The sequence below is a fragment of the Callospermophilus lateralis genome, chromosome 18 (assembly GCF_048772815.1).
Source record: "Callospermophilus lateralis isolate mCalLat2 chromosome 18, mCalLat2.hap1, whole genome shotgun sequence".
Lineage (NCBI taxonomy): Eukaryota > Metazoa > Chordata > Mammalia > Rodentia > Sciuridae > Callospermophilus > Callospermophilus lateralis.
This window is the reverse complement of record NC_135322.1, coordinates 16,954,837-16,967,354: the sequence shown is the minus strand read 5'-3', so window position 1 is coordinate 16,967,354 and position 12,518 is coordinate 16,954,837. Positions and strand designations below refer to the sequence as shown.

Genomic DNA, 12,518 nt, shown 5'->3' with positions numbered 1-12,518 from the left:
CTGAGCTTGTAGCAGATGTCAGTGCCCTCTGGATTCTGTCCCCCAGGGTCATGTTTGCTCCTCTTTCAGCTTTTTTCTTTGAGCCAGTCTCTGTCATCACTTCCCTCTGCCTCTTACTATGTCATGGGCTGTGCTCAGTGGCTTCCTCCCTCAGTGGGTTTCTGTAGGGCGAGAGGCTTCCATCTGGATTACAAAGCCCCTAGATACCATTTCAGGTCCCCAAACCCCGAAAATCAGTCCAGGGGTGCTGTCTGAAGCCATCAGCAGACAGCTGGGAAGCAGCAACATCCTGGTCCAGCATGGGGATCAGGGTAATGGACTGTCCACAGGGCACACATTCCTGGCTGGTGGGAGGATGGGCTGGGACACACACACAAGAGGCCAGAGCTGCATTTGGTTCCCAAGAAGCCAATTTATTGATGTTTATCCAAGTCCCTTAGGTCCTCCAAACTTCTTGGTCTCACTTCTTGTGGGGGAAGGAGGCCCAGCCAAGACAGTACAAGCTGTAGACACTGCCTGGGATGGGAGAATGGGGGATACAGAGTGAGACCCTAATCTCCCCTCCAGACCTCATCTCCCACTTTTAAGCCCCCCTACAGGTTCCCCAACACCATCCTGGATCCCAGCCCCAGTTCAGATGTCAGCTCCCTCTCCAAACAGGACCCCTGGTGGAACCCCACCCTACTCCCCACCTCCCACCCTGAAGGCCTTGATCAGGACAAGAGAAGGGGCTTTGTCCTCAGCTTCTACCTGGGCCCCAGACCCATCACTAGTCCAGCTCCTTTGCGGAGACAAACCCAACTCCAGTCCCATCCACCAAACCTGGCCAGCTGAGGACTCGACCCCTTCCCAGATTGCTAATCTCCAACTCGGACACTAGCAAAGGCCTCGCCCAAATGCCAACAGGAACCAGCCCCCTTTTCCACAGGTAGCTCAGGACCAGCTAAGCCCAGCACTCACCCCCCAGAGTCAGCGTCATAGTCAGTCGGTACAGGATGTTGTCAGTTCCCCCGCCCTTCAAGTGCACTGGGAGGTCATTGTCCTCCTGAGTGTGGGAGTGAGGAGTGAGAAGAGATGCTGACTGCCTCACTGACCTCAACCCCAGGCCCTGCTCTGAGACCAGGCCTGCAGCCCTGGCTCTTCCCCACCCCGCCTACCTGGAAGAGTTTCTGTTTCTCGGGCACTCGGTTCTGAAAGTGGTGCCTGGTGGTTGAGCTGAAGGAGCGAATCAACGCCTGGGAGACCTGAGGGTACAGCAGGTGGATGGGTTGGAGGCAGCTGGAGGGTCATCCATAAATGGGGCTGGTGAGGCCTGTACTTGGGGACCAGTCTATCCCTAAAGCGGCCTAAAAATAAGATTCAACTGCCAGCGAGGGCAGGGAAGGAGGGGCCTAACAAGAAAGGCCTGGAAGAAGAGTCTTAGTGCCTGGAGAGAACGGCTTAAGGTTAGAAGGCTGGCTGGACGGTCCTGGAAGGCAAGAGGACACAAAAAGGGGACTCTGTTCTGGAAATCCAAGTCCTGAGATAATGAGGGGTGGGAGTTCCTAGATTCAAGGGAGGAAACCAGGTCCTGGGAATATCAAGACTAGGTCCCTCGGGCGTTTCTAGGTTGCCTAAGAAGTCCCAAGTAGGGGTAGGGGTCTCAGTGATGCAAAGGGAATCCTGAATGAAGGAGGTTTAAATCCGGGGATCTGGGCCATATTCGAGGTCCTGGCTGTCTCAGAAGATTGGGTTTTGGAGGAGGGTCCCAAACCCTGAAGGGGGCTCACGTTCCAAGACCCCAGATCTTGGAATGTTTAAGGAGTCGCGGGTTATGGCAAGGGCTTCTGGGTTGGGGGCTCCGGCCCAGTCCGTGGGGGCCCTCACCCGCAAGGCCCTCATTCTGCGTCCTCCTCTTCGGCTGGAGTCACCTCCCCTCTCCGCCCAAGGACACAGGGTGCTCTCCCCCTGGTGCCCTCCCCCTCCCGGGGAATCCAGGCCACGCCCCCTGCGTACGCGGCGGGGCAGCTGGCTGGGGACTAGGCCTCGCCCTGCTCTTGACAGCTGAGGATGTGACCTCCGCCCGGGCTGCGCTGGGGGCGGGGAGCCCAGCAAATCGGATTTTCCAATAGGCACGCCCGGCCCGCGGTGAAGGAAGCACCCATCTGCTTTCTCGGGATTTCTGTGGGTCCAACAGGAGAGGAAAGCCTTGCCCGGGAGTGCACGTTTGGGTGGTTTGCGGGGCCAGGGCAGTCCCCCCACCCCATCTCTGCCCAGGGGTTTGGTTACGCAAGAACGAGTAAGGGCAGTGACTGCACCTCAGAGATTTAGTTTCCGCATTCATAATACAAGGGCAAGTCGGGATCTTCCTAGAGTTTGTTGAAAGCAGTAAATGAGCTCATATGAGAGCATAACTGAGCTAAGTCAGTAATTGCAGAGAAAAACCATGGCCATTATTTTTAGCGGTAAAGTATATATGTGTGTATGTATGCATATGTGTGTATATGTATTCCTAGCCCCCCCACACACTTTATTTTTCTTTTTCTTTCCTCCCCTCCCCCACCCCACTCCTCCTCCTCCGTTGAAGTCCAGGGTCTAGTGCATAAGGCTGGGCAGGTGCTCCACCACTGACTGAACTACATGCTCCCAGCCTCACTGCCTGCCCCTCCAAAAAAAAATTCTTACTTGTAATTGAACCCAGGAGATCACATATACCAGTCAAGCAGTCAAGCTCTCTACCACCAAACTACATCCCCAGTCTTTTTATATTTTATGTTTTTAAGAAGACAGGGTCTTCTTAAATTGAACTGCCTGTCCCTGAACTTGTGATCCTCCTGCCTCAGCCTCCCCAGTAGCTGGGGTTACAGGTGGGTGTCTAAATGTGTTTTTTACTTGATTTTTGTTTTATCAAGGAAATTTTTTTTCTTTCTTTTTTGTACCGAGGATTGAACCCAGGTGCACTCTACCATGGAGCTATATCCCTACTTCTTTTTATTTTGAATTACCAAGGCTGGCCTAGAACTTGCGATCCTCCTGCCTCAGTCTTCCAAGTGGCCACTGTACCACACTAAACAATGTATTTTAAAGCAAATGCTAATATCATATCTCATATTTAAATGTTACCCTACAGAGTGCAGGCAGGGGAGCAGACAATTGGCCTTTGGAAGGGTGGGTGTGTGGTGGGAGTCTGGGTACTTAGGGCGAAAGGCTTCCTACCATTTGAGTCACAGGATCACTGGGAGTTTGCAGAAGAAACAATTGATCTATGTATGACCTTCTGGATCATAGGTGACCCAAAGGGTAATACATTTTTTCCCCAGTACTGGGGATTGAGCCCAGGGATGCTTTACCCTAGCCATTTTATTCTTAAGGGTTTCACTAAATTGCCAAGTGCTGCCCTCAAACTTGCACTTAGCCATTCTGAGTCACTGCTTCAGCCTCCCTCCTGGTATTATTGACATGTGCCACCATGTTCAGTAATAAAACTTTCCTTATCTCACCAAGAGGACCATGGTTACAGCCTGGACAAGGATTAACCCACAGGTGCCAGGATGTGTGGAACAATATCTTCATGTAAAAAGCAATGAAGGGGCTGGGGATGTGGCTCAAGCAGTGGCGCGCTCGCCTGGCATGCGTGCGGCCCGGGTTGGATCCTCAGCACCACATACAAACAACCAAGATGTTGTGTCTGCCAAAAACTAAAAAAATAAATATTAAAAAAATTCTCTCTCTGTCTCTCTCTCTCTCTCTCTCTTTAAATAAATAAATAAATAAATAAATAAATATTAAAAAAAAAAAAAAAAAAGCAATGAAGCCCCAAATCTTGGAGGAATCTCTAAGGTTTTGTACACAAAACTTGGAGTGGTTTGTTTACATACCAAGGACTGGAGTGCCAGCCTTTCCAGGAGGGAGGTGACAAATTCCTCTTTATTGTTACTATTATCTGTTTTTTTTTTTTTGTACAAGGGATCGAACCCAGAGGTACTTAACCAATGAGCCGCATTCCCAGCCCTTTTTTATTTTTTATTTTGAGACAGGGTCTTGTTGAATTGCTGAATCTGGCCTCGAATTTGGGATCCTCAGCCTACCAAATTGCTGGGATTACAGGCGTGGGCCACCACATCTGGCACCTTTGTGTGAGGGGGTAGATTCTAAAAGTCAATGCCTAAGGTGAAAATAACTGTGTTGTTAAAACTTTTCCTGAGCCAAGTGTGGTGGTGCACAACCTGTAAATCCAGTGTCTCAGGAGGGTGAGGCAAGAGCAGGGCAAGTTCTTTCATGGGAGAAGACATGTCTCCAAAGAAAGGTTGACAGAATTCCCAGAGATAAGAGGAAACTTGACTCTGTCTGGACCATCAGGGTCATGGCATATGTATTGGAAAAGAATTTCAGCAGCATGAGTCTTTAGAGGTTTATTTAGGAAAATAGATACAAATTCAAGGGAGCATGCAGGCTATCTCTAGAGTGAATGATAGCAACTGTTGATATGGGGTGTTAATGTTTATAGAGATGGTTGCTAGGGGCTGGACTAGAGGTGGAGCTATATAGTTTTGGGCCACTTTTATTCTGCACTGTGTATTGCCCGCACCTTACTGGGCAGGGACAAAGGGCATGTTGCTCAGGAGGTGCAATTGTTCCTGGGTGTTTTCAGGAATTCATGATTCATGGGCACTTCCTTTGAGACTCAGTATCTTTGCCTTTATTCTCAAATTCCTATCTCAGTTCCAGGCCAGCCTCTGCAATTTAGCCAGACTCTGTCTCAAAATAAAAGGGCTGGGTTCCCAGTACCATAAACAACAAACAAGCAAAATATTTCCCTTGAAAACACCTTATAATGGAGCCATATTGGAAACTAGGACATCATCTTTTATTATGTCAAACACAGCCCTTTCTCCAGGCTGAAACACCTCACTGTGGCTTTGTCTAAAGAACAGTGTTAGGTTTCAGTGTAGAGAACATATTGAATGAAAATGTGCCCCTCATTCAGGTAAGAGATGAGAATCAAGTGTTGAGGTTCAGAATACCCTAAAATAAGGTACCCTGAGAAAATTGCAGAAGCAGAAAGTTCACTCTGACCTACTCCCCACCCCGACCCCAGTCTCTTTCTGTATGAATCCTGGTCATAAAAGAAGTCTCTGACTTATCTTGCCTGAAAGTAGGTCCATAATCCTCATTTCAGAGTTGCCCTGCCTATACACAGAGGCAAGAATCTGAACAAATAGGCCCTGACAAGTGATATCCTCCACCTACCTAGCCTCCACCCCCAAGAACTAAGTTCTTTACCCTGGAAGGTAGTGTGGTTGCTCTATGTATCTATATGTTGACTTTATTTTGTTGTTTATTTATTTAGGTGCTGGGGATTGAGCATGCTAAGCACACACTTTACCACTGAATGTTATGAATAGCCCTATCTATATGGTGACTTTAGACTCCATTGTGCCCACAGCATATGGCATATGCGTGGACTTGATAAATATTTGTTAAAGGAAATATAATCCAAATGTTCTTTGACTTGATAGGACATAACTGGGTGGAGAGATGCACAGCTGTAATTCCAGCTACTCAGGGGGCTGAGGCCGAGGCAGTAGGATCACACTTTTTCCTTTTTAATATTTATTTTTAGTTGGACACAATATCTTTATTTATTTATTTATTTTTATGTGGTGCTGGGGATCGAACCCAGGGCCTTGCATGTGCTAGGCGAGCACTCTACCACTGAGCCACAACCTCAGCTCCGGATCACACTTTTTTAGGGGGGCATTTACTCATTTACCAGTCCTTTTTATTTTGAGACTGGGTCTTGTCAAGTGATGTGCAATGTGTGAGTAAGTCATCTGCTTTACAACCACGCTCTCCTGAGGCAGGAGGAACACAAGTTCAAAGCCAGCCTCAGCAACTTAGCAAGTCCCTAAGCAACTTAACCAGGCCCTGTCTCAAAATAAAAAATAAAAAGGTCTGGGGATTCTGGGCATGGTGGTGCATGACTGTAATCCCAGCAGTTTAGGAGGCTGAGGCAGGAGGATCATGAGTTCAAAGCCAGCTTCAGCAAAAGCAAGGTGCTAAGCAACTCAGTGAGTCCGTGTCTCTAGATAAAATACAAAATAGGGCTGGGGAGGTGGCTCAGTGGTTGAGTGCCCCTGGGTACAATCTCCAGTACTAAATAAGTATATTAAGTAAATAAGTAAGATCTCAGTGCTTCTCTTAGCTTCTATCCATCTTGAAGATATTTCTGGGCATGGGCCCACTCACCCATCTGTTCCTTATAATCTGCTCCTGTAGCCTCAACATTTGGGGAAGAAAATAGAAATCTATCTAGAACATGGTGGTATACACCCTAGAGGGGGAGCCCCCTCCCTCGAGGTGGCGAGGGGCCCCCTCATTACCTATAATCCCAGCTTGGGAGGCTGAGATAGGAGGATCACTAGTTCAAAAATAGCCTCAGCAATTTAGTGCAACCCTAAACAACTCAGTGAGACCCTGTCTCTAAATAAAACACAAAAAAGGGCTGGGGATGTGGTTCAGTGGTTAAGTGCTCTGAGTTCAATCCTCAGTACCAAAAGAAGGACAAAATCTAAAGTTTGGTGACTCAGTCCATTTTTTTTGTTGTTGTTGTAACAAAATACCTAAAACAAGGTAATTTATAAAGAATATAATTTTATTTGGCTCATGGACCAAGAGGATGGGAAGTCCAAGAACATGGTGCCAGCTAACTGCTTGACTTCTGGTGAGTCTTTGTGCTGTGTCATAACGTGGCGGAAGGGTAGAAGAGGAGGTGAGCACACAGGAAAGAGAAAGCACAAGGGCAGCTTTGCTTTATAACAATCCTTTCTCAAAATGACTAACCCACCCCTGGGACCAAGACATCAATTCCTTTTTTTTTTTTTTTTTTTTGGTACTGAGAATTGAACTCAGAGGCACTCGGTCACTGAGCCACATCCCCAGCCTATTTTGTATTTTATTTAGAGACAGGGTCTCACTGAGTTGCTTAGTGTTTCACTGTTGCTGAGCCTGGCTTTGAACTTGCAATCGTCCTGCCTCAGCCTCCTGTGCCACTGGGATTATAGGTGTGCGCCGCCAAGCCTGGCTCAAATTCATTTTTTCTTTTTTTCGTGGTGCTGGGGATGAAACCCAAGAACTTATGCATGCTAGAGAAGTGATTTACCATTGAGCTGCATCCTCAGCCCTTTCAATTTTATTTTTATTTTGAAACAGGGTCTCACTAAATTGCCTAAACTGGCCTTGAGCTTGTGATCCTACTGCCTAAGCCTCTGAAACGCTGGGATTAACATGTATACTCCCACGACAGGCTACTAATCCCTCTTTATACTTAAGACTTGAGATCTCCCAACACTACCACCAAAACAACCAAATTTCAACATGAATTTTGGAGAGGACAAGCCATATTTTGTATGGACTACACATTTGGTGGAGTCCATACAAAATGGAGACCCTTGTTCAAATAGCAGGGGAAAAGTGCTATTAAAAATATTAAAATGGTGGGGCTGAGGTTGTGGCTCAGCGGTAGGGCGCTCGCCTAGCATGTGCAAGGCGCTGGGTTTGATTCTCAGCACCACATAAAAATAAACAAATAAAAATAAAGGTAGTGTGTCCAACTACGATTAAAAAAATATTTTAAAAAATATTAAAATGGGGGCTGAGGTTGTGGCTCAGCGGTAGAATGCATGCCTAACACGTGGGGGGCCCTGGGTTCGATCCTCAGCACCACATATAAAATAAATAAAATAAAAGGTATCTGTCCATCTACAATTAAGTAAAAATATTTTTAAAAAATATTAAAATGGGGCTGGGGTTGTGGCTCAGTGGTAGGGCACTCACCTAGCATGTGCAAGACCCTGGATTTGATAGTCAGTACCACATAAAAATAAATAAATAAAATTAAGGTATTGTGTCCAACTACAACAAATAAAAATAAATATAAAGGGCTTGGGATGTGGCTCAAGTGGTATTGCACTCGCCTGGCATGCGTGCGGCCCGGGTTCGATCCTCAGTACCACATACAAACAAAGATGTTGTGTCCACCGAGAACTAAAAAATAAAATAAAATAAATATAAAAAAAAATTCTCTCTCTCTCTCATTCTCTCTCTGTCACTCTTTCTTAAAAAAAATAAATAAATATAAAATTAAAAAATATTAAAATATGCCAGGCACAGTGGCACATGCCTTAACCTCAGTGACTCAGGAGGCTGAGACAGGTGGATTGCAAGTTCAAGGCCAGCCTTAGCAACTTAACAAAGCCCTAAGAAACTTAGCAAAATGCTGTCTCAAATAAAAATAAAGGACTGGGTAAAGCACCCCTGGGTTAAATTTCCAGTACCAGAATTAAAAAACAAAACCATTAAAATATGTGCTGGGAAATGGCTCAGTGTTAGAGCTCCTGCTTAGCATGCATGAGGTCTTGCATCCAATATCTAGCACTGCAAATTGAATACATAAATAAAATAAAATGTGCCAGGTTCCAGGTGTGGTGGCACATGCCTATAATATGCCTAAATCTCAGCAAGTCAGGAGTATGAGGCAGGATGATCACAAATTTGAGGCTAGCCTCAGCAATTTAATGAGGCCCTAAACAACTTACAAGACCCTGACTCAAAAAATAAAAAGGGCTATGGATATAGCTCAGTGGTTAAGTACTCCCAGGATCAATCCCCGGTAAACAGGTAAAATAAAGAAATGAATGACATAAAAAAATTAAAACAAAATAAAATTTGCCAGGTGCAGTGGCATATACTTTTAATCCTAGCAATTGGAGAGGCTGAGGCAGGAGGCTCACAAGTTCAGGGCAGCCTGGGAAACTTAATGAGTCTGTCTCAAAATAAAAATTAAAAGGGCTAGGGAAGGCCTGGCATGGTGGTGCACACCTGTAATCCCAGCAGCTTGTGAGGTTGAAACAGGAGGATTGCAAATTCAAAACCAGCCTCAGTAAAAGTGAGGCACTAAGCAACTTAGTGAGACCCTGTATCTAAATTAAATACAAAACAGGGCTGGGGATATGGCTCAATGGTAGAGCACCATGGGTTCAATCCCAAGAACCAGGGGAAAAAAAAAAAACAAACCTAAAATATAAACTTTCTTCCACAAGCTCTCTCAACCTATTTAACTAAGTCTATCCAAAGGCAAAGGACACTCACAGAATGAGTACTAACCCTCACCAGCACTGTAACAGTCTATACACCTCCACACCTGCACTGGACCAACTTATGCCCTGGCCAGAGGGGAAGTCAAACCAGGGGTCTCCTTTCCCCAGGGACTTGCTGTCCTGGTACTGGAACCTCTGTGCTGAGAAGAGCTGGGGACCTGGATCTGAGTAGGCAAGACTGTGCCATGATGTACCAACCCAGGGAGGGGGAAGTTACCACCCTGCCCTGAGAGGCCATGGAGCATGTGCTCAATAGGAACCCTCTCCACATCCACACCCAGGCCTCCAGGAGGTAGAAGACTAGCAGCCAAGAACCCATCTCAGGGTGGTGGGAGATAAGATTGCACAAAGGTCAGCCTCCCAGGCCCTGACATGCTCCATCGTCCCACCAGACTTCAGTTACAAAACACAAACGCGTGGGACTAGGGTTATGGCTCAGCGGTAGAGCGTCAGACTAGCGCGTGTGAAGTGCTGCATTCGATCCTCAGCACCACATATGATTAAATAAAAAATAAAGGTAGTGTGTCCACCTACAGCTAAAAAAATATTTTTTAAAAAACCTACAAATGTAAAGATAGCATGAAAAATCTCAAGATGGGACTGGGATTGTAGCTCAGTGATAGAGCGCTTGCCTTGCAAGTGTGAGGCACTGGGTTCGATCCTTGGCACCACGTAAAAATAAATAAAATAACAGTATTGTGGCCATCTACAGCATATATATATATATATATATATATATTTTTTTTTTAATCTCAAGATAGCAACCCCAGTGGCTTGGGAGACTGAAGCAGGAGGATCACGAGTTCAAAGCCAGCCCCAGTAACTAGCAAGGCCCTAAAGAACTCAGCAAGACCCTGTCTCTAAATAAAATATGAAAAAGGGCTGGGGATATAACTAAGTGGTTAAGGCCTCTGGGTTCAATCACTGATAAATAAATAAATAAATAATCTCAAGATGGCAACTGCTTAATGCCCTGGGTGTGGGGCCCTCCTGCTTCTGGGCTGGTCTTCCAGAATAACTCTCAGAACATCTAAAAACTGAGCTACTTGGAGGAAAGCTGTTATTATGAAGGTGCCCTGGAGGAATAAAGTAGAAAACACATCCTTATAAAGTCAGGGAGCCCAAATCAAGGTGCTGCTGCAACCATTGTACAGGTCTCATGTAAGAGTGGTTTTTGCCAACTTCTGGGACAAATGGGCTCAAATGCAGTATAGTCATAATAGAAAGATTCAGTTGCCAAAACCAAAAGGCACAAAATACTGTGGTTTATAGGATACAGTACCTGTATTCCAGCCAAATTCAACATGTGGATCTTATTTGAATCTTGATATAAACGGTTTATAAAATTATGACACTTTTCAGACAAGTAGAATGTGAACCATGATTGATTTTTTTCCTCAATATTTTACTATGAAATATTTCAAAGACACAGAAAAGGTAAAGGAATCATAAACACTCATACTCACCACTTGGACTCTACAATATTTTGCTAAATTTGTTTTATCATTATATCGAGCCATGAATGCCTCTGTTTTTTTTCCCATTAATTTTTACTCTTTTTTGATGCATTTCAAAGTAAATCAGAGATAACAGTATTCTCCCCCAAGTACTTCAGCATGTGTCATTAATTAAACTGCATAAATATTGGAACAAATTCAATAATCCTCAATTTTTATATATGACATTGCAATTTTTGTTGTTTTTTTAAAAGAGTCATTTGTTTTACTTTATGCTAATTTTTTTTGGTGCCAGGGATTGAACCCAGAGGTGTTTAACTACTGAGCAACATATCCAACACTTTTTATTTTTTGATACAGGATCTCACTGAGTTGCTTAGGGCCTCACTAAATTGCTTAGGCTGGTTTGAACTTGAGATCTTCCTGTCTCAACCTCCCTAGTTGCTAATTACAGGTGTGCTCCACTGCGTTGTATTTTAGAAATACATATTTAAAAAAATAATGGGATTGAACCCAGGAGCGCTTAAACCACTAAGCCACATTCCCAGCCGTATTTTGTATTTTATTTGGAGACAGGGTCTGAGTTGCTTAGCGCCTCACTTTTGCTGAGGCTGGCTTTGAACTCTCGTTTCTCCTGCTTTATAGCCTCCTTAGCCGCTAGGATTACAGGTGTGCACCACCACATCTGGCTTCAAAAATTTTTTGATGCAATGTTATGATGTACATTAGTTATCTTTTACCCAGTAACAAATTAACCCCAAATGTAGCAGCTCAAAACAATATTTATTATCTCACAGTTTCTATAGGTCAGGAATCTAGGGATGATTTAGATCTGCCACAGTCACACAAGACCATAGAGGGAAGCCAGCAGAAAGTTGCCTGTTGACCCAGGCAACCTTCCAGAGCCCAGAACCTAGCTTTGGTGTCTCTCTGCTGCCATCTTGTGGTATGCATAGAACAACTTCCTGGCACACTGGACCTTCCCATAACTCTAATCCTTTTGAAGACTGGCTTTTTGAATTCTTAAAATTTTCTGTTAGTGGCACTGGCGCTTGAACCCAGAGTGCCTTACCACTGAGTTACATCCCCATTCCTTTTAATTTTATTTATTTATTTTTATTTTGAGGCAGGGTCTAAGTGCTGCGGCTGGCCTTGAATTTGTGATCCTCTTGCCTGTTTCCCAAGTCTCTGGGATTACAGGCATGCACCAGTGTGTTTGGTAAATTTTTAGTCATTCAGTTGATGAATGGATCACACATTCACATGGTTGAAAATTCATAAAAGAAAAAAAGGGACTCTTTCTCATGTGAACCTTTGAGTTTCTTTCCAGAGAACCAAGAAATCTATGCTGTTTCTTATGTAATCTCCAGGCAAATTTTATATATGTATTCAAAACCAAGCAAATGGTTAGGAAAAAAAAAAGGCCAACCAGGGGCGTAAAGCATCCCTTCCAACATGTTTTCTCAAATACCATTTGGTAAAATACCAAAGGAAAGAGGATTCCTTAGAAAATGGTTACGTCAATGGGAAGCAGGAAGTCAGCAAAGTGAATTTAGAACATTTTGTGGCAGATAGCAGGTCTTAGAAATTTATCTTAAAGATATCCCACTAGTAAGAATTCTTTATGTGCAAGGAAAATGTTTGCTATAAGATTGTTTGGGGGGCTGGGGATGTGGCTCAAGTGGTAGCGCGCTCGCCTGGTATGCGTGCGGCCTAGGTTCCATCCTCAGCACCACATACAAACAAAGATGTTGTGTCCGCTGAGAACTAAAAAATAAATATTAAAAAATTTTCTCTCTCTCTCTCTCTCTCTCTCTTCCCCCCCCCCCTCGCCTGGCACGTGCGGGACCCTGGGTTTGATCCTCAGCACCACATAAAAATAAATAAGTGAAATAAAGATATTGTGTCCAACTACAACTAAAAA

At 44.7% G+C, this 12,518-nt stretch overlaps 1 protein-coding gene across 1 annotated transcript; it reads right to left on the bottom strand.

The window, feature by feature from the left end:
• Positions 1 to 392: 392 nt before the first annotated feature.
• On the bottom strand, positions 393 to 1,975 carry Cox7a1 (cytochrome c oxidase subunit 7A1). Its single transcript, XM_076838465.1, has 4 exons — positions 1,867 to 1,975; positions 1,158 to 1,244; positions 961 to 1,045; positions 393 to 516 (listed from the first exon to the last, which is right to left on the bottom strand). The coding sequence occupies exons 1-4, from the start codon at positions 1,879 to 1,881 to the stop codon at positions 461 to 463; spliced, it is 243 nt and encodes an 80-aa protein (XP_076694580.1). The 5' UTR covers positions 1,882 to 1,975; the 3' UTR covers positions 393 to 460.
• Positions 1,976 to 12,518: the final 10,543 nt, after the last annotated feature.

Bases quoted from the DNA above. Each gene is read 5' to 3' on its own strand.
- Cox7a1 (XM_076838465.1), bottom strand. The intron at 1,046-1,157 runs GTAGGCGGGGTG...TCCCACACTCAG, and splicing joins AGAAACAGAAACTCTTCCAG to GAGGACAATGACCTCCCAGT. The intron at 517-960 runs GTGAGTGCTGGG...CTCCCATCCCAG, and splicing joins TATGACGCTGACTCTGGGGG to GCAGTGTCTACAGCTTGTAC.